Raw genomic sequence first — 21,708 nt, forward strand, 5'->3', positions numbered from 1 at the left:
ACTAAAGATCCTGATCCATTAAACCTCACAGTGACATTCTGCAATGAGCTCTGCACTTCAAGACACCTTGATTCCAAAGACAGTGACTGTGTCTAGAAATAATCACCCAAAATGAGCTTCCTAAATTAGCCACTTGCACTCATCGAACACCTAAAAACTGCACTAGGATGACAGGAAATCAAAGCCATGCTAATGGAGCTAGCAACTTCTAGAAATGCATCAATAAATCACTGATACTTCAACAATTACCTTAAAATACCATCGTCTAAACTCTTGCAATTATACGAGACTTGGGTTTGATTTTTTTCTGTGCTTTTTGTTCTCTTCGCTGCAGTGAGAAACTTGAGGACATTAATTCCAGCAATCCAGAAGGCAAATCAATTTCAAATGTAACATCACATGATTCCTGTGTGGTTTTCTTCTTTTTTAAAGCAACCCCAAAATGTCTTACAGCAGCTGGCCAGTGATACCTAAACATAGTCATTGACAGGGCTTCCTGCAACCACAAGTGCTGGCCTTCAAGCCAACCCTATACTGAAGGACCAGTAACACCAAACCAAAACGAGAGCATCAACTCTCTGGTGATGTTTTAAACTCTAAACAGATAGATTTAGAAACGTTCATTAGCCTGGCCAGCTGTGTTGATCAGTCCTAGGCCACACAAAATCATCTCAAAACAAGCTCTATGCAGTGTAACCATGTTTAGAGTCCATATTGACCAAAGACCTCTTTTTATTTTTTCCTTAATGAGTGAAGGCCATCTATCAGTCTTCCCAGCAATTATTTCGTCACTGGCAACAGCATTTAATTGTAAACCAAATACGGGAACAGAATACAAAAGGGGTGCCTTTGAGCCAAGGATTACAAAAACATATATACATACCAAACATAAAAGACAGAAACAATATTAAGATCAAAAGCAAACACAGGGAAAGAGAGATTATAGTGTCATTTGCAGCACTTTGATTGAAGGATCTCAATCCACACTAATAAAAAGAGAAGAGAGTTTGCTGAATATAGAAACGCAAGTATTTTACACAGGGTCAATAAGGTCGTGATGGGATGGCAGCTGTACAAAACCTCGGGAATCAAAGCTGAGTACGTTCATTCACATTGCTCAAACATTTCAGAGAAATACAAATGTTTCAGTTCTTTGTAAGTAAAGATATGCTTCCTAAAATAGAGAAAAATAAGTAGCAAAATAGGTGCGGATTACTAAGCCAGTGTGAAACTCTTTCTGGTGGTAGTACAAAATAAACACTATCTATACCTTCAGTAAGCCTACCTGGGTAAGTTTGCACCTATATAATAATAAAAGAAGTAAAAAAAGGAAAAAATAAAATTACAGTCAAGCTCCTAATTAATACTGTTTTCAAATTGCAAGAGCTACATATTAAATTCAAGCCAAGACTGGAAGATTAAAGCCTTGCTTGAGCTGATCCAAACCTAATTTTTTGTTTTACAATTGAGCCTATCAAGAGACAATATTTACCTCAAAAATTCCTGCCAACTTTCCAGCCAAAAACTGTCCATCAGCCAAGTCAGCCTTCAGATTTTGCACTGACTGTAAATAAAAACTACATAAATATACAATGCTGCAAAACCTGACAAGGACCAGCAAGTGCCACTGCCACTCAAGCCACTAATATCATTTTACATAGCTTCTTTTTCATATGTCTGCTTCCTTCAAAGTCAATAGCAAAACTTTTGCCAACTTGAGTGACTGCAAGGCCAGGCCCTGAGAGAATAATCCTTTCCCAGCTGCACATTCTGAGACTGATGCTGAGTTACTGGTTAAAGACGATTGAGGCAAGGAGGAAAGCAGAAGCCCCTTTTATCACTAGCATTAAACACAACTGACTGAACACATATCCACATGAAAATGGAGAGTAGACTGGCATTTGCTGAAAACAAGATGCCACCTTCTAGGTAGCAAACAGTTCCCATCCCCAACGCACTCTTCAGGAGAGACAATTGGCTGAGGAATCTCATACAGAATAAATCACTATTTGCCAAAATGAAAGAAAATGCCTTTTTTCTTTTTTTTTTTGGTAGAATGCCCAAATTATTCCAGATTTCCAAAGGTGTAACCAAAAGCAGAGTATATGTTAGTGTGATGGTTTTCCAGTGCATTGGAGAGAACAAGTGTGTGGCTCTGGGCCATTCCAGAGGACATCAATCAGCAAAGAACAAGACCCACAGCGTTGAGACTTCAAACCACCCAAAAGCCAGAACTCCCAATGCTGTTTAGCTCTTACAGCTATCACATAACAGATCCATTAACAATGAGCATCAGAGAAAGAAGTGTGATGATCTCAATGCCCATGAGTCACGATGCGTCAGTGCCCATCATTGTACCTACTTTATAGCATACGTTAACTTCTCAGCCAAAGCCACATTGCACAAAATACTGTATGGTCTGCAGAAACTTTAAAAACATCTTTTGCAAGTGAAAGGTTTCAAAAGCCTGAAGCATATCTTCTTAGAACATCACCGTCAGATGTGTAAGGATGTAATAAATTGATCAAGTTTTCCTAGTATTTGGTAGTAGGAAATGCTCAGCTTCCTAATACTTCAAATTAAGCCTGCAATAGCATTTCTTCATTGTGTATATACATACAACAGTCTGATCAAGAGTTTTAAGGCTCTTATTTCTCAAAAAAATGGTCACAGTAAAGAAGGGATTAAGTGGAGTTAACACAGCTATTGGCAATACAAAAAAGGGATGTTCATGTCATTTGCTATTGTACAATCTGGGGCATTTCACTCCATGCTTTGGCTTTCTTCTTGGCCAGGGATAGCCACAGTGGTTCAGCAGGGCTGCACGGTGTCATTGGCAGGTTAGACGAATGTCTCACTTCCTTCTCAACAGCAGGAATCACAGATGCTTCCTGAGCAATAGGTCCAACTTTACCTGCCAACAACAAGATATCCATCAAGCATCAGAAGGCTAGGGAGTTAAAAACTCAGTTTCTGCCAATAATATTTCCTTCTCTTTAAAGCAATTGTTTGCACAGCCCAGAATGTTTGTGATTGATGAATAAGTCAGATTCATTGTTAATCTGGGTATCACTAGCACTACCTGGTGCAAGGCAGGTATGATGGCAAGGGCTGGCTATTGCAGTGGAAAAATTGATACTAAGCTGCTAGTAAATAATTTGCCCATAAAAGAATCTTCTCCTCAGTCTCAACAGCAAGTGTGTAAGCCCTGATAAATGAAGGAGTTCTTCAAAATTCTTCAAGGATGTGGAGACTATAGCCCCAGGTTTTTTTCTAAATTCATGTCCTTGGCTATCTTGTTTCTTAACCTTTTCAGACTCTTAATTTCCGTGACAGTGCATAGCAGAGTTCCACGGGCTGATTCTGCTCTGTCAGTGCAACAAAATCTAGGAATATGACTCACGAGTATGCAGGAAAATGGAGACAAAATATCTGCATGGGAAGGATCACCCCAGGATTGCTGCAGGGTTTAAAGTAACTGGTATATGTTTTTCAACACTGAAAAGATCTAAAAACGTTTTTCCATCTTCACTGCTGGCACAAATATTGCTCCCTGCTAGGTAGGGATCAAATCAGTGCTCTATGTTCTTCAACTTTTAAGCCAAGAAGGTTGGATTCTGGTGGGGCTACATGTTCCTCTTCATGCAGCCTAACACAAGCCTGTCACCCTCACAAAGGATAGAGGAATACAGGTAACACTCCTTGTATCCTCGTATGGCTTTGTGTTACTATTTGAAAAGGCCTCCTCCATCCATCTTGTTAAGAAAATTTTCAAGATTAATGTCTGCAGGCAGAGAGCCGGGAATGGGGCCTAACAGAATGCAGCTCTGAACAGATGCAGCTCTCATTTCTTGAGACATGGTTCACAAGTCTCTCAGCATCACGCTCTCTCCATCCATTTCAGGCCAGGCAATACTTCATTTCTGTGTGTAAGTCTAACTGAAGAAAAGTCAAACTTTGTCTCATAGCTGATTAGTCCATGTATGGCATGTGGCAGGCAGAATGAGACTGCTGTGCTCCAGCACAAGAACAGCGGCCACATGGGGACTTAAGCAATGTTAAGTACAAGAAGCTTGATCTTGCTTGCACTGAAATCAATTGAAAATGTCCATTAGCTCCATCAGTCACACTCCGGAGCAAAGCCAAAGAAGTTCTCTAACTCCACTCAGGAAATCTCTGGTCTTTTAAAAATCCTATCTCGTTGGTAATTCTTGCAGCAGGCAAGCTATACTTAGGAATACTTGAGAAAGTGTACTATCCATTAACATAGGCTGCAGCTCGACATATACAGCACATTTTTGAGAAGTATTAAAGGTGATGTAGGAATTTTACTGCAACTTTGATTTTGGAAATTAATTTTCACCTTTTGGGAGACTTCCTTCTTCATAATAAGCAAAAGCGACTCTGAAGTCCTTAGCATGTCCTGACAGCACAAGGTAAAACAAAATCCAAAAATGGTTGTTCATGACTGTTCAAGGAAAGACAGGCTTTCGGACAAACCTCATCATGCTTAGGGTGAAGTGGGAGAGAAGAGGCAAGCTAAGTAATCTTCCCTTGGTTATGACATGGGCTGCCACACAGCAGTTACAAAACAGTCACGCTCAGTAGAATAAGGATCTGATTTCTTGGAATTCTCTTCCAGACTTAGCTGACCTTGAGCTGTCCTGGCTCTCGATGTTATGTGCAGGATGCATGCACTGCACAGAAAACTTCAATTATCTATCAAGAAAACTGCTAACAGTTAACATAACTCAAAAAGCATGATCTAAATTAATAACTCCTCTGGATTTTAAATCTGCATCCTTTCCACCACTAGCACCTTCAACTTTTCAAATTGCTGGCTGTGCTAATGGGAACCAAATCAGAGCAGAGTTTACATTTGGAATTCCCAATTTCCTAGGCATGGGCTGACAGTGCTGAACATTTCCTAAATGATAGGCATGGTTTTCTGAGCAGTGGAGGAGTAGTGTTTTCCTTGAACACCAGCACTGATCAGAGCTCTCTGTGATATTCAAGGAGTGGACTAGAATATGCCTATAAATGCTATCCCTAGAGTAGGGGCAAGTCACTGGATGTCTCCTGACTGGATAGCCCCTAGGCCAATTCTTGGGAAGAGGTGATGCAGAAAAACTTGTAATTCTGCTGCAAGGACCACAAGTGGTGGAAGTTCTAGCAAATGAGTAGCAGTGGAGTTCTGTGGAGTTCTGAATTTCAGCTGAGGGCTGCTGGGATTCCAAGTTTAGATGATTCAACACCAGAAATCCAGTTTGTTTGTGCCAGCTTTTCAAAGGAAGACCTTCTAATATGAGCAAAAATCTTGGCCTGTTTACATTTTGTCTTTCACTTTGCATCTATGACCATAAAATGAAGCTGTCCTATAACAGAATCCTTTTTTAAAACTATTTCCTTTTAATCACACACACAGAATTAGCTGGCAGCTGACATCAGAGCCTGTGTTGGTGCCCATTCTTAGCTGGTCAGCTACCTATAGTAAGGGAGAAAGTTTATTTTGTAGGACTCGTAGATTCAAAACCATAAACAACTACTACAGGGAGCAGGCACAGAGGTACCCCTTTATATCTCTAATACAACAATTCTGGATGCTGGTGGATTATAAGGCGTAAGCAGGCAGGTGCATGCACTCTCTCCAGACAGCACCTCTTACTGCAGTGTCAGCAAGGGGAATCTGGAACAGAAAAGCCACTGCTCTAACACAGTGGGGCATTTCTTATCTTCTTAGGCAGTATCTGAAATCAATAGCTTTCAGCTAGCACAATATGCTTTTACAGCTGAAGAACTGGCTTATCTATATCTAACTGGAGCATGTCTCTGAGGTTCGGCACCACTCTGAGCAAGCAGGGAGGGATAAGCTGTAGCCCAGCAGTAGCCTTGGAAGAGGTATGTGAGTCACGATGTCTGAGTCACTCTCACACACTCACACACATTTTTCTCGCAGGCAATCACGGCTAACAGGGCAGCAGAGAGGCCATCAAGCCTCTGTGTTCACCTGAGGGTGAACTGACTCTATAAATTATTTTTGTCTATTTAGTAAACACATCCATCAATGGAAGCTGCACACTCTCTATAAGCAACCTACGCGATTCCACACTTCACCACTCATATTGTTAGAAAATATTTCCTAATGTCTAAGCTAAACCTCCCCTGCTACATTTTAAGCTCATACAGGACATAAAGACAAATCTTGTCCTCTGCACCAAATTAAGCTGTCTTCTCTAGACTAAACAACTCCACTCCCATCAGTATTTCCTGGCTGACTGGTCTAGAAGACCTGACCTTTTTTGCTGTTTTCTTCTGGACACACTCCAGCTCAACTGCTATTCTTCAGTACTGACCTTTGCCAATAATAAATCACCATATTGTTTATATGCCACTCCATGAACTGGCAGTGGAGACAGAAGTTCCTCACTTGCTTTCTCTGCTGAGTGAGCAAGCCAATACTTTGACTTATATGAAAACTATAGTCTGAACAGGCCTTGTATAAACTGTGCTGATTACGAAAAAGGTTTCCCCCCATCACCTGCCAGCCTCACCACTTACTGGTGTAAACTGTAGCCACCATATAAAGATTTAAAGAAAGAGAATACCTGCTGCAGCACACACACTGGTCTTCACTCGTGTTTTCTTGTCCTGAGAGCTCAAGGAAGGCATATTCTTCTTCAGCATGTTTTCACTAGCACACATCCCTTGCTACAAAAAGAAAGAAGAAAAGAGCACAACTAAGAAACCTGGCTAGTCACTGGCACTCACAAAGTTCACCCTGGCAACATCTCTAAACCTGTCTGTGGAAATGAAGCAAATGCCAGACAAGGATGGCTGTGGACATCCTGTGGGAGAAGAGATTGAAGGCAAGAAGGAAGACAGCTGCTACAAATACAGGATTAGTTCACATGCAGGCATGTTAACTTGATAGCTTGAATAATAGCTCGATAACTTGAAGGCAAGTTATTCTGTCTTACAGATGGGGAATTGAAGACCCTGCCCAAGCTGTACAAGAAACTTGTGCAAGAGTCAGTGGAAAAGTCAGACTTCCAGTATGCAGCCTACAGAACAGAGCAGTGAATGCAGTCTGCAGGTCTCTAACAGTGAGGAAGCTAGTGCAACTCAAAGCAGCTCTTGGGCTACAAAGTATGTTCGGGGCAATAGGCAAGCTCTGAAAAGCTTCAGGTTTGAGCAGTACAAAAGAACATATAGGAGGATATAGCTTTGAAACTAATCACTGTGACAGTATAGTCACATGTATTTGCTCACTTGCACCAGTTGTCTGTCTCAACCCATATTAGAGGGCAGCCCTGAAAGTCTCTCTTTGAGTAGCGCTCACAACACATCTCCCATGAAGATGATACTGAAGAGTTTGCAAAAGCACCCAGGCAATCTGATGCAGAATTCATACCCATGCAACATTACCTGGTACTCTACCTCCTCTTGATCTGCTTTGCTCAAAGCTCTGTCTTCAGCTTTATGTTCTTTGGCAAGAGGGTGGTCCTGGAAACCCTTTTGTTTTAGTTTTGCCATGAAGACCCAAGCTGGCTCAGAAGGAGCAGATTCCAAGTGTGGAGAGAAGACCTTTTCTACAAAAGAAGAATTTTGAAGTAAAGAAGGGATTTAAGTCAAGTCAGTCTCAAGCTTTTGTTTTGTGTTTTAAATCCTTCAGCATCTGTAATACCCTTTGAACATTGTGGGGATAAAATTACCTTCCCTGATGATTTTGTCCTTGGTGATAACTGCTTTTCTGTTTATTCTGGAGTTTTTTGACCTGACTCTGCTTCCGTTTAAGTCAATGGCAGAGCTCCCACTGAGATCATTGTGAACCGGACTTTGCCTTTGAAATAACATCCTCACACTGCAGATTAAACGAGTATGATAACCATTATTTTTTCATGTAGGCAGTAAAATACAGGCTGCCTTTTCACTTTTTCAATATTTTAAATAAAGTGATTTTAGGGGAAAAAGAATAATCACACCCAATGCAACTCTCGGTCAAGGTTTGAGCTGCTGCAGTCTGGAAACTTAACTACAAAATAGCAGCAAGTTTTAAAAAACTCTGTTAAAACTCCAACTCTATGTACAAGTCGGTCGTACCAGAAATAGTTCAGAGACCCTTCAGCTATTACTCTGTTGTTATTCTTGCTGGAACACACCCCTCATTAAGATAAGCCAAGAATTCTCCATTTTAGCCAAATCATCAAGCCAATTAAATTATGGTGCTGATGAACTCAAGGCTGAATTTGGTCTTCATCAAGAGGATTTTTATCTTCTGTTCACCACTCTGCCAATGTTCTTGGCTGCTGTTTTCTACAATGTCTGGATAAAATACAGTATAAATACCTGATGGTTTATGCCCATTTTGCTTCTTTTCCACTTCTTCTGATCTTGTCTTGGGAGGATTTTTGTCTTCTAGCAGATCTGGTTTTTTAACAACTGACTTTGTGCTAACAGGAAGGCCTGGAGATGTTTTTCCTGTGCCCACTGATTTCTGATCCTCTTTGACTGAAGCAGAAGGAGCAGTGGGAACAGCTGAAGGGATCAGCTTTGGAGACTCAGCACGGCTTTCATTCTGGTATTTTAGTAAAGAAGACGTTCTCCTTAGTCTGACCCCAAACGGGCTTTCAACACTTTGTGCTTCATGGTCAGCCCACTCCATAGAAGAATTCAAATGGGAATCACTGTCCCTGCAATCTCGATCAAATCTATCAGAGTTGGATTTTGCCGATTCCTGGATGATGGCATCAAAACGTGTGTGTTCTTTTGTCACTCCTTCAAACAACTCTGGTCTTATAGGAGACGTTGGGGAACTTCTGGTATAGGAATCTTCCTTTGAATTTGAACCTCCTGAAAGAGATCTTTGCCATGCTGGTGCAATGGTGAATCTGATAGGTTTAGCAGAAGCAGTCTTCAGTGGAGTTTTCACATTTTCATCTGAAGATCGACTGTCTTCCACTGCTTTTCCATGAGAAGGTGTATTGCTTGTCTGCTGGTTCTTACTGTCAGTATCAGAAGAGATGCTACTCTTCAAGCTAGCCAAACTTGAAGAGGCAAGACATGCAATGGACAGATTTTCAGAAACGTACGCTGTTTGCCTGTCAATGTTGGCCTGTTGACTGCCTTGGTCACCTTTTGAAACAGAAACAGTTTCTGCTTTATAACATACTTCCAGTTTACTTTGAGGTAGCAGGCAACCTGCTTCTGAGACAGACGCAGCAGTGCCTGGGTTTTTTTCTGCATTGCTTTTGGATGACTGAAATTCCATTATTTCACAAGTTTCTGTGTCATTTCTTGTTACTGAACTGTTCTCAGGCTTCAAAACAGCCACTGTCTTGATGTCAGAAGAGGACGCTGAATTGGCTACTGCAAACTGTGAAGTGCTTGGTACAATATCTGAGGCAGCATGGTCGGAACGATTCTCACTAGAACCCAAGCAGGCTTCTGTTTTGCCAATAAACAGTGGATTCCCCTTTTCTTGGTATTTGATGTTTGGGTCCACAGAATTTACCGAGGACCTTTGTGCAACATGTGCCAATATATCTATGCACTCTGTTTCCCCGCCATTGCTAAGCAAGTCAGCTGCTAGTATGTCTGGAAAAACAACAACTTCTTCTTCAACTTGCTGCAATTCTGGACGTGCAGATGCTCCAGTACTGGTGTTTCGCTGGTGTAATTTCAATTCATCAGCAGACTCATCTGAACAGTACAACACTGTTGCACTGCGGTGTTCCTCCAGGTTCACTGGAGAAGGCTCAGTTCTTAGGAGGGGTGCAGCTGCTTTACAGTGATGGTCCACATCTGTGAGGTGTGCATCCTCTTCTAGCAAAGTACAGGAGTCCTCTGCTACAAATGTGGAATCACGAGAGTCACAGGCAGCATCAATGGGACTTTTTACACCTGAAGTCTCCTTAGAACTGCCTTCCTTTGCACAATATCCCGCCTGGGCTGGTAATCCTATATTAAACAGAGGAGAAGAGTGTGCACTTAAAGGTTAAAATTCAAGCACCATTTGTACCAGTAATTCATTCCAGATAGTGCAGTCATTCAGCATGAATTGCCCAAGTCTGGGAACTGCTGTCTGCTAAATCAGGCTGTTCAAAGCATATATAGAAATGGTGTCCAAGTGAGGATACTGGTAAAGCTTTCCGTTTGAATACACCTAATCCCAGGAATGACTGAAAGCTGTTGTCTGCTTAAGGTGTACAAAATCGGTTGCTGTTTAGCTCTTTTCTGTGCATACCCCTAGTTGTAAGACTACTAGCCAGATTTCCCCAGACATTTCTTCATGTGTATGCCTAGAAAGGCTGTCTAGAACAATCTGGAGGATTTTCTGTATTTAAGCAGAACATCTCAGCATCAGTAACTGTGCCTCTTCTTTGTGTTCTTCAGGTTCTGCAAAGCTGCAGAACATCTGGTTAGCTTAGATGTGTCTGCACACACAGCAACTCTGATGTGTGACATCATCAGGACCTGAGTCTGCTCTGATAACAAAGTGCCAACATGCCCACTACACTATAGCATTACCATCAGCCAGTGCATTTGTAACACTGTGCTAAAAATCTCTGGTGCTGTTTTGGAGAAATTTCATTTGTAATTACAATTGTGCTACCACCAGCAATTAGCTATTTTTCAAATGGTAAGGAGGGAAGTAGCAAATGAAGATCTGGTAAACACAAACCAATTAAAGTCACCTTATACACATAACAGATATAATGCTGAGGTTAAGGTTTTTCTGGATGTCAAGAACTCAGATCTCCAGTCAATGAGATCTAGCCAATTGCTTAGCAGAGGTACTTCTGATCACGGTACTTTCCCTTCATGTACTTTTTAATGTGGCTCTCAAAGTCCACCATTTCAGCATCACTGTGTTGAGTGGAATACATTACTTTTTCCATCATAACACTTCAGCAGCCAGAATTGGTTTATGACATTAAAACAAAAAATGCCTAGTTTGAAAGGACTTACAATTCAAATAGGTTCTCTCAGACTTACGTTCAAGCACTCAAACTAGCAATACATACATCTTCATTACCTTCACAATCACTTTTATGCTGGCCACTCTCAAGTAATTCTGTTGAATTTCCCTTCTTTTCTAGAGTTGCAGGAAGACATGCCTCATTTTCCAGGTGTTCCACCTAATGAGGTGCAGGAAGATCTTTTAATTAAAGAATAATGAACAAAAATAATATTTTATAAACACCCACATTAATGAATACTCAAAACATAGACAAAACCCACCCCAACACTGTGGGTAATGTACTATCCCAGTGAAGAACTGAGAAATCATTCATGTTTAAAATGTCAAGGCAGCACACCGATCTCTCTTCAGTGTGCAACGTATTCTGAGTGAACAAGTATGTTTTTAAGATACCACCCAAGCTACCTGGTGGCATGGGACAGACCAAGCTGGAGATATGAACATGACTTGCGTTATCTCTGACTGACAACGCACAATTAGCTTTTCTCCTTCAGCACTGTAGCTGTACCAGCTGCAGCGCAAAGAATATCCAGCAAAGATACTGCAGGACCCAAGTTTCCAGGAAAACCTCATTCTGTGTTACACTCATCCTGAATTTCCCCCATCCCTTCTCAGGGCAGGGCACTTCTAACTCCAGGATAAACTTCTGTGCATGATCCTCTGATAGAGCAGGGGAATCCAGGACATAGTTTCATGTGTAATTCTCCGATGGAGAGGGAAACATGCAATACAGAAGCATTACTCCTTATTTCTGTTACACTCTAGTTCAACAACCTTTCCTATCTGGTGAAATTCATCTTCACAATGTGCTGCCTAGAAGCCAGCATGAGAAGCATCTCATCCTAACTTCCCACAAGCAGAGCCATACTCCTTCCCAAAGACCTTCAGTCTTTGACATACAAAGAATTACGTTAAAGCTAATCTGAAATTGTTTGTAGAAACAGACTTAGACTTCTTTAAAACTGAAAACTAGCTTTTCGAACAAAAGGAATATTTTTACAAATGAAGTGTAACCTGCAACTTTCTTGGCTAAATAATGAAAAACCAAAGTTAGACTTTGGCTCACATGATATTGAAGTTTTCTGAGTCTTTTTTTTTTTTCAGTTAGTTGGTGAAAAACAAGTGGTTTCCCTTCTTCCAATGAAGAAGAACAACAACAAAAGTGAAGGAATACAGAAAAAAAGGGAAAAAAAATTACAAATTCACATCCATTTCCTTCTGCCCACTGATTCTTTTCCAGAAAACACTTACCTGAGGGTGTTGCTGATTCTTGTTTGTAAAGCCTTTCTGTTTCCGGGGGTTTATGGCAATCCTGTGCCTGGCTGCTGAGGTGTCAAGGCAGCCAAGGGGACTGGCAGGGATGGTGAAGTCAACGGGAAGGAAGTTGCTGCCTCTTGAGCCAGGGGCCCCCAGAGTGGCAGAGGATGAGGGGCTGATGGGACTGGAAGAAACTCCAGAAGGTACCTGTAAAACACAAAACACATTGCTATACATTTTGCTTGGCTTCCCCACATCTCTGATGCAAGTCTTTGCTAGCTCATTTCCATTTCAGAACCTGAAATGGATGGATTTTTGGACATGAACACTCATGCCTAATGTCACCTTTGCACAGAGATTACTCAATTCTCTGTGTGCAGACGTATGTTAAACAAAAGTGAGAAACAGAGTCTCTCCCACAGCAAGAGGCCCAGCTTGTCCCCATCCCAGTATTTATCTGAAAACCATTTGCAATATACGTATGCACCAGCAGGAGACACTGGTGCAGTTTTTATAGCTGCCTTCTCATCTTCAGTACTGTGACACATCGCAGGATTAAAAAGACACAAAAGTAGCATGGATTGCTCCTCATTATCTCTAATAAAGTTACCATAGCCACTTCGCTCTTTTAACATCCACTCCCCAGCAAAATCAAATGCTTGTCTCCAGCAAGTACCTCAGAACCATCTTCCAGACATGATGTGGATCTCACCCTCACAGCAACGCTACTCTTGGGAACGAGACAGAACCCTATCAAAGTGAAGGGTTTACACAACGGCTTTTAGAGAACCCCCTAAACATGGAGCTTGACCGGTTTTGTTGCTGTTTTGAAATGCAGACCAGACTTCCAAGAACATCTGCAGAATTTCACAGACATGACAAACAAACTTCATCCAGTACAAGATACCTGCTATTTTGGCTTTGGCCATAAAGCTAGGTGAAGCAGAGCCATTTAAGTGTGCTTGACATTCGGATGTTGGGGGGTTTTAAGTTTAGGATATAACACAGCATTTAAAACATGTATGTTAATGGAGTTTTAAGGTAATGAAAACATCTTCCCATCTGATCTACAAAAATTGCCTAAGTACATTGCTTTATGTTTAAGGTAATTAAAACTAATGTCCTTATTCCCCACTGATTTTGCTCAGTTCTTAGAGCTTAAGCAAACCACAACAGAATATATTATGACAGATGCAGACTTCTCTCACAGCAAATTTACACATTGTGGAAGAAAGAAAGAACGTAAATAAGCTAACTACTGCTATAATTCCACAAGATTAATGACAGACCAGTAAGGATCACTGCACGTACAAAAGCAGTAACATTTGTCTCATTTCTACATACAAGTTCTTCTGCCTTTCAATTATAAAATTACAGTTGTATTTAAAATAAAAATACCTGAAGTCATTATCTGAGCTACTGCTGTATGTAAACGGCAAATTCCCTACTCTGCTGAGGATTTGGGATATTTTTGACTCCGAGCACTGGCAGTTGGCATCTTATTTCAAAGACAATGGAGCAGACACATGATTTCCACATCAGTGTTTAAGTGTAAGATAAATTTGGTGTTTGTTGGTTATTGGGCAGAGGAGGAGCCTGCACAAAGAGAGAGTGCTGCAGCCAGGAGGCCCATTTCCTAAAGAGCGCTTGTGCCAAAACACTGTGCTCAGCCTCACAAGCTGAGACCCTGTTTTGCTTTTGATCAGTCTGGGATAGAAATGCCAACAAGGAAGTTAGATTTCTGTAAAGGCTATCTGGCAAAGGCAAGATAATGCTGGTTAATGTCTCGGGGAAGTCACTTGCTGCTTGCTTTGAGTGAACGCCTCACATTTAGCTTTAGATTAGTCAAAGAGTGGGTCTTTATAAACGTGAAAGGCACTGAGAAGTTATATGGGTGACATATCAAGGTTCCACACAGAGGTGACAGCAGCATGAGGCTCTTGGAAATCCCAGTGAAGAAGCACAGGGCAAAGAAATGAGGTAACTATTATCTGCAGCAAGATGAATACAATAGCAAAATGTAACCCACTACACTGTGTACAACTTCAGACTGCTTAGGCTCAAAACCTCTTTTTCCTTTACTAAATGTACAGTGCTGTTAAATGGAATAACTAGTGTAATTTCTTGATGTTTTCCATAACTTGTGTTTTGCTAACTCAAATCCTGGTATTACATAAATAGTTTCAAAAGCTACTGAAAAAAATATAACTTAGGAAAAGGGGGTTTATTTTAGATAAACACATCGGTAAGCTTTCTGCTGTGCCAAACTGCTGACTAAGAAAATTATTTGGGTAAAGAAATATATACGGTTCTATAAAAAAGCTAGCCAGGTTCCTAGTGAGGCAGGGGGGAAAAAGGAAGAGCCTCGAAGTGGGGAATTATAGGCAACATATAAGAGAAAAATATTTTTCCTGTCCCTGTCTCTCTCTCTCATAAGAGACGAGGTTGTAAGACTGAAAGAGCTCAAAGCCCAGAAAGCCAACCGTATCCGGGGCTGCATCAAAAGGAGCGTGACCAGCAGGTCAAAGGAGGTGATCCTGCCCCTGTACTCTGCTCTTGTGAGACCTCACCTGGAGTATTGTGTGCAGTTCTGGTGTCCTCAACATAAAAAGGACATGGAACTGTTGGAACAAGTCCAGAGGAGGGCCACGAGGATGATCAGGGGACTGGAGCACCTCCCGTATGAAGACAGGCTGAGGAAGTTGGGGCTGTTCAGCCTGGAGAAGAGAAGGCTGCGTGGGGACCTCATAGCAGCCTTCCAGTACCTGAAGGGGGCCTATAGGGATGCTGGGGAGGGACTCTTTGTCAGGGACTGTAGTGACAGGACAAGGGGTAACAGGTTAAAACTTAAACAGGGGAAGTTTAGATTGGATATAAGGAGGAAATTCTTTCCTGTGAGGGTGGTGAGACACTGGAATCAGTTGCCCAGGGAGGTTGTGAGTGCTCCATCCCTGGCGGTGTTCAAGGCCAGGTTGGATGAAGCCTTGTGTGGGATGGTTTAGTGTGAGGTGTCCCTGCCCATGGCAGGGGGGTTGGAACTAGATGATCTTGAGGTCCTTTCCAACCCTAACTATTCTATGATTCTATGATTCTATGACCCGGACAGAAAAAGGCTTTTTTGCATTATAAGATAAAAACAGTGTGCAGGCTTATAAAATGGAGCCTTTTAGTTAAAATCTGAAATAGGAGATGAGTTAATAAAATGTACATTTAAGGAAAGATAAACCATATACAACAAGTTATTTAAAATAATGACAATACAAATCACCTAGATCACTTGGGCTTCTAAAGTCATACGACTAGTAGTCTAGTATGTGAGGGAGACATTGCTTTATCTTTCTATCCCTAAAAGCAAAAGATGTAGGAATGACTGAGAAGGGCAGTGTCTGATCTCAGCCATGGAAGGGAAAGTCGAGCTGGTTTTGCCCAAAGGTTACTTTCTCCCTTCTCAAAGGCCTCCTTGTCCTCCACAGAAGGAATGCCTTTTGGTAAGACTCGTGTCCTCGGCTACACCAAGTGTTTTGACTCAGAAAGTTAAGCTTGTGATTGCAATCATACTGTTAGTGCTATACAGCTGTTTTGCAGTCAATGCGTTTATCACCAGCAACCCAAAAGAATCACATATATTGCATATGAATAAACCATATTACTTGTGAACCCAACTGGCTCTTTTGAATCTGACCAGACTAATAAACAGGTTAATAAATTGTTTGTGCAGACAGTGTGGGGCCTATAGTTAGTCATGTTGCTATAGCTGTAGCTATGTTACATAGTTATGCTGTTAATGGTTGGACTTCATGATCCTAAAGGTCTTTTCCAACCTAGCTGACTCTATGATTCCATGGTTTTGCCTGTAGCTTACATTGTTGGGGTTTTGCAACATACACTGTACCCAGAATAAACGTTAAAAAAAATGTATTATTGTACTGGCTCCATAGAGACATCACACATTAGCAGGAAAAGCAGCTGTTTACCTGTTCATCTTCACTGTCTGTCCCGCCTAAACTCAAAGAGCTATGACGCTGAACAGGGTTGGAGGACTGTGGGATAAAATAACGAAGAGGGTAAGTCAAGGGAAGTATCACATTGAAATACCTGGGACTGGGTATCCAGTGCTAACTGTGACAAAACACAAGAGGAAAGATAAAGGGTCACTGAGTCCCTGTCTCACAGGGTAGGTTTCATTTGTTCACTGGGGATCAAACAAAGTAGAGAAGCTTTATCCTGCTATGAGAGATGCCATGAAGGTTGACCACGAGACGATAAATTTTATGACATTATTTTAGCTTGTACTTTTAAGATCTTCAGATGTACAAATGTTCACAGGTTCACTCAAGTCTAAAATCATGCATCTGCTGTGAGAAGCAATTCCTAACAAAGAAGATAACCAAACCCTCACTGAGTCCCATCACGACCTCTTCTCCTCAGACTCACAGGACTGTCACTTTCCTGACAGTTCAACTAATACTGCCCTAGAGTATTTTTTTTTCAATTCCAAAGCCACTAACTGTTTAAGGTTCTCTTGCAGTCTCTTAAGTAACTGTTTAAGAATCTCTTGCAGTGATTTTTGTTTTCCCCACTAGCCTTAAAACACCCCAACATTCTTCCCCTTTTGCAGGTGCAGGAAACTGCCAATCTCTCCAGGTCTTTGAAGCTGGAAGACATAGAAAGTTCGTTTGTGCAGTGTAAGTCCCTTGGCTTGTTCCTGGAATGGGAGTGGAACAGTCACAGTCACACAACACTCACCCATGAATAACAGACTTTTTACGTTTTCTACCATACAGACCTACCAGGAGAGACTGCCTTGCCCAAAGATACCAAGAGGTGTCGTATCAACTGAATTTCTCTCCTCTTTCCCTGCTGATACAGGTCATAACTGCCCCAGAACTGGTCTACAGAAAAGCATAGAAAGCTGTACTCAGAAGGGTTTTTGAAAGGCCACTTTCTAGTATCTCTCAGTGACAAGTCTACAATCCACCTAGGGAATTTGTTCTAGTTCTGACTGATCTGTACCATCAAATTTTACCACAAGCAAGCAACAAGGTTCTTCCCTGTCTCCAAGCAGATTTTATCTTTTCCATACAGGTGGTCACTGAAGTGACATGACAATTGTACCTTGCTTGGTGAATCTGTCAGAACGTCATGAAGGGTTGAAATTTCAGGAGGGCTTCTAGGTAAACCATCATCTTCAGAAACAGCACCTGCATCTTCCAGTTTCTTTCCACTTATAACAAGAGGAGGTGACCCAAGTCTGATGTTCTGTTGCAACTGAAGCTGCGGTTGAAAATAAATTTAGAATAAAGACTTTAAATGGCACTATTTATAGTGGACATTTTGGACACTTTTACCCCAGTTGCGCCTATTAGGGATGCAAAATTTCTTAGTTAACAGAAATATTTGAAGAAACAGACCATTTACAGAAAATAGCCATTAACAGAATTTTTGGTTAGTTACATTCATCAGGGATCCATCATTAGAACTGGCTTTGCTACAAAATTAAAACCAGTTTTACTCAGTGAGTTACCAAAGACAGAAATTTCACCATTCCAGAAAACTTACAGCAATTTAACTCATTTTAAGTTTAAAATTTCAAAAAGTGTAGACTTCAGTATTCTTTAAATAATTACATGTATCCAGATCCAAATAGTCACACAAAGCATTGTCATTCAGCAGCTCCCAACCCCAGGTTTATGTGGTCAGCTTTCCTTTCACAAAGCACTTCCAAATATTGAAAGTTTGTCCCCACCCTCTCCCACACAAGTAGGTGAGTCCCACTTTTTAGAGAAAGCAAATTTAATTCTGGTCTACCCTAATGAATTTCTTGTTAATTTTCCCCAGCATCACATCCTGGTCCTGTCTATAGCAAGAATGATAACAGCAGCCAGAAGCAACTTTGTTTGTAACGGAGTATTTGGATTCTTTTCTAACACTGCACGAAAAGAATGCTCTGGCAGGCCCTGACCCTAGAAAAATAAAACAAAGTCTGCAACCTCACAAGCAGCCAGATGTTCCCTCAAACTAAAAAAGTTCAGATCTCAGGAAACACCATTACTAAAATTCTTGGCTTAAGTCTGTTATTATGTCAAAGCTGGAAAAGAAACAAGATCTGAACAGAAATTTTGTCCTTCAACTAAAACCACCTCAACTGAGAATTACCCAGATAAAAATGCAGACCTGTTTTTTTTCTGTTTCTGTGCTTATTAAACCAGATTGGGAAATTCTAGGCCTAATTCTGTGCTCCTCTGCAAGCTATGCATTCATTCACAGCTCCCAAATAGATCTAATTAGCTGCCTCTTATTCAGTAAGATTAATTTGCAATATAATTCCTACGGATCTAACAGCCACACAGGGTAGTGCACTGTCACCCTCTACTCCACCAGTCCCTCAGTTCAAACAGCTGTCTTGCCCTCTTAACAACAATCAAAGGAGTATCACCAATATGATCTGCAAAAGCAGGACTGATGACAAACTGCACAGAGATTGCAATGTATCAAGACATATAACATGCCTGCGCACTTTATGGGAAGAAAATACAGAAAGTCAGTTTTGCTTTTCTCTCTTTTCACAACTGCCCATCTTTTATTTATTAAATTTATTACATGCAGACAGCAAAATATTCTGGGGCAAACTGAATTTACAGTCAGTCGTCTACTGGTAGAAGTTAATTTACATTGCTAAGAAAATAACAGCTTTTATTAGTGCTTGGCTTTTATTCTGACATGAGTCAAGCTCACAGAAAAAGACTGTCTTTTATGGCTATAAAAATAGTGCTGGCAGTATTACATTACTGTGCAGGATGATGGATGGATGGATGAAGAGAGGGCACAGTGGACTGGAGATAGCATGAAAAGAGGGTTTTTTTCCCCAGCAAAGTTCTAGTATCTATAAACATTATTTCTCCTGCTACCCCTATTGTTATACAAAAAAATACTCTGAAATGAAGCTCAGTTTATTTTGCAGTCTTATGAAAGAACAAGTCCCTCTGTGCATCTTCTATTACTAAACATGTGATGCAATTGTATTTTGCAACACGAAACTCACACTGTGCAAAGGAAGAATTTCAATGGCCTTTGGCTGCTTTATCAACCATTTGTTTTCAGTGTCTGGAAAAAACCTTAAACTTTTATCTCAGTGCTTTGAGCTAGGCAGTCATTTAAACACGATAATATAACGAACAGTTGATAAGGGAGCTGTCAAGGAGGGCTCAGTATGTGCCTTGGAAGAAGGAAATGACCTAGCAGAATACAGTATCCTTTGTTGGCAGAGATCAGGAGAATAATGATATAAATAAAGCTGTCACTAAGAGTGCCCTGACATATCTATCCATCATCCCACACACAGAGCCGCTGGTGCTAGCATGTACAGTGAAAACATCATAGCCAGAATTGCCTAAAAGAGTAACAGTAGAAGGGATACACTACATAATAAATAAATTGCCTTAATTTAAAAACAGTAGCTATGAAGTGAAGAATAGAAATCCCATTGGAAGAGGACATGCTCATTAAGGAAAGTTTCCAAGGGCCTGTGAACTGGATTCATGTCACTCACATGCTATGAGACCTGGGAAAGGCTGGAAGCACCAGGACTGCTCAAAGATGAAGTTTCCAAGAGGCAGAATAGATCCAAAAGCAGTAAATCTCATTTGGACATCACAGTCAACAAAATCTTAAGGCACACAGTAGACGAATCAAGCCACAGGTTTTCCTAGAAGACAGCTAATACAAAGCAGCATCATGAATGAGGGATGACATTCTCACCTGCAAAGTTTTCACTCTTCCAGGTATGTTTTCCTGAGACAACAGATCACCTGCCACACTTCCTGGTGCAGACTCAAAAATGAAGACGCTGTCATGGGACAAGGCTTTGTTTCCCATGCTTCCTTTGGGCCTGCAAAGGAAGGCAAGAAGAGTGGTCAGTGCACTGAATACATCCCTCCGACACTTCCCTGTGCTACTTCACCAGGGCAAAAGGATCACAAAGAGGCCAGAGTAGGATGCATCTCACTTAACTTCAGATTTGTGCATATTAGCTGCCTTAGTGTAGTCGCTGCTAGTTCCTTCTATACTCAGAAGGAAGGAGGAAACACATATGGGACAAGTGACCATGGCCACAGTTGCATACCTGTCCATGGCCAAGTTGAAGTATCCAGCTAAGATATTCTTGCTCTGCTCCTGTGCTCACTGGGTGTTCAGCCCAGTGGAGCACTGATGAGTTCCCACAGTTGACTGGCTTGTAATTAACTGAGATTGACTGGGGTTGGACTATTAAGTTGTGCAGGACAAATTCTGCACTTGGGTGGCACAACTAGAAAGGTTCCAAATCTTTTATCCACCAAGTTCCATTAGCATAGGCAGGAAGTGTGTGTGTATCGCTTTGTTCAAAAGACCACAAGGATGGCCTCTACCAGGATTTTATTCTATTGTTTGGAAAACAGCAGAGAATACTCTCATGTTGTTGGCTGCCAGCCTCATAACCCAAAAGTTACAAGGATTCCTTGGCTCAGCTTCCCTGCAGGCAATGCTCTTGCCTCTGAAAGTTGGACTCTGGGTAACAGGGGATGATTAGGAACAGAACTCTGACAAGGAAAATCCAGTAAGTCTAACACTCTTCTGCAAGGAAATCAAACGAAGAGGTCTCTGCTATTTGCCTAACCCCAGATTCTCCCTTTATTTAGAAGAAAGCCCTGAAAGACTGTGAACTTTCGTAAATACTCCATGTAAAAAAATCCCAAATTACTTTTTCCTCCTGCAACTCCCTTCTTTTTATCTCCAGAGACACCACCTGCTTTGTCTGCTTGACTAACCCTCCTATAGTTCTAATGATGTAGTCAATCTATGCATTCAATCTGCAAGCTATGCATTCATTCATATCTCTGTAAAATGGATCAAATAAGCTGCCATTCTTATTCAGCAAGATTCATCTGCAATGTAATTCCTACAGCTCTAGCAGCCACACAGTGGTTGGTCTCTTGTTAGGATTCAGAAAAGTTCAATTTTTAAAACATTACATGGTGTATGGGGTTTGCATGGCAAGGGTTTGGTAGTGAGAAGACTCCTGGGGTGGTTTCCGTGAGAAGGTGCTAGAAGCTTTGCCCACGTCTGATAGAGATGTTATGATTTTCTCTCCTCTGTCCAGCAGAGGAGGGGACTGATGGAGCAGCTTTGGTGGCACCCGGCACACATCTGGGGACAACACACCACACGTGGTTTAAAAAAGAAAAAAAGGAGGAAGAAACCAGTGCTCCTGCCTCAAGAACAAACACACAGCAGCATTATTCTAGGATCGGTTCTGATACTCTGCATGCCAGAAATTGCAAAGCGCAGGGTCCTGCTATAAACCCTTCACAAGCTGTATTTCCCTTGGCTTTCAGGATCAGGTTTTCCAAAGGATTATGTAGCTCAGCCTCTTTATGTACTTACAAAGCATGCTTATGCTGCGCAGGGTCTGGACATGATAAAGTTTTCAAATA

The 21,708-nt window shown here is 41.3% G+C and overlaps 1 protein-coding gene across 9 annotated transcripts in view; it reads right to left on the bottom strand.

The window, feature by feature from the left end:
* Positions 1-697: 697 nt before the first annotated feature.
* Positions 698-21,708, bottom strand: part of KIAA1210 (KIAA1210 ortholog) — a 60,746-nt gene continuing 39,735 nt past the window's right edge. For all 9 annotated transcript variants that reach the window (XM_065690061.1, XM_065690062.1, XM_065690059.1 and 6 more), the window contains 9 exons: positions 19,997-20,126; positions 17,354-17,512; positions 16,213-16,278; positions 12,233-12,445; positions 11,036-11,138; positions 8,347-9,957; positions 7,426-7,589; positions 6,606-6,708; positions 698-2,914 (listed from right to left, as the gene is read on the bottom strand). In XM_065690061.1, the coding sequence (XP_065546133.1) occupies positions 2,742-2,914; positions 6,606-6,708; positions 7,426-7,589; positions 8,347-9,957; positions 11,036-11,138; positions 12,233-12,445; positions 16,213-16,278; positions 17,354-17,512; positions 19,997-20,126 (2,722 nt within the window). In that variant the 3' untranslated portion in view covers positions 698-2,741. The remainder of the gene's footprint in view (positions 2,915-6,605; positions 6,709-7,425; positions 7,590-8,346; positions 9,958-11,035; positions 11,139-12,232; positions 12,446-16,212; positions 16,279-17,353; positions 17,513-19,996; positions 20,127-21,708) is intronic.

This window comes from Lathamus discolor, chromosome 9 (assembly GCF_037157495.1).
Source record: "Lathamus discolor isolate bLatDis1 chromosome 9, bLatDis1.hap1, whole genome shotgun sequence".
NCBI lineage: Eukaryota > Metazoa > Chordata > Aves > Psittaciformes > Psittacidae > Lathamus > Lathamus discolor.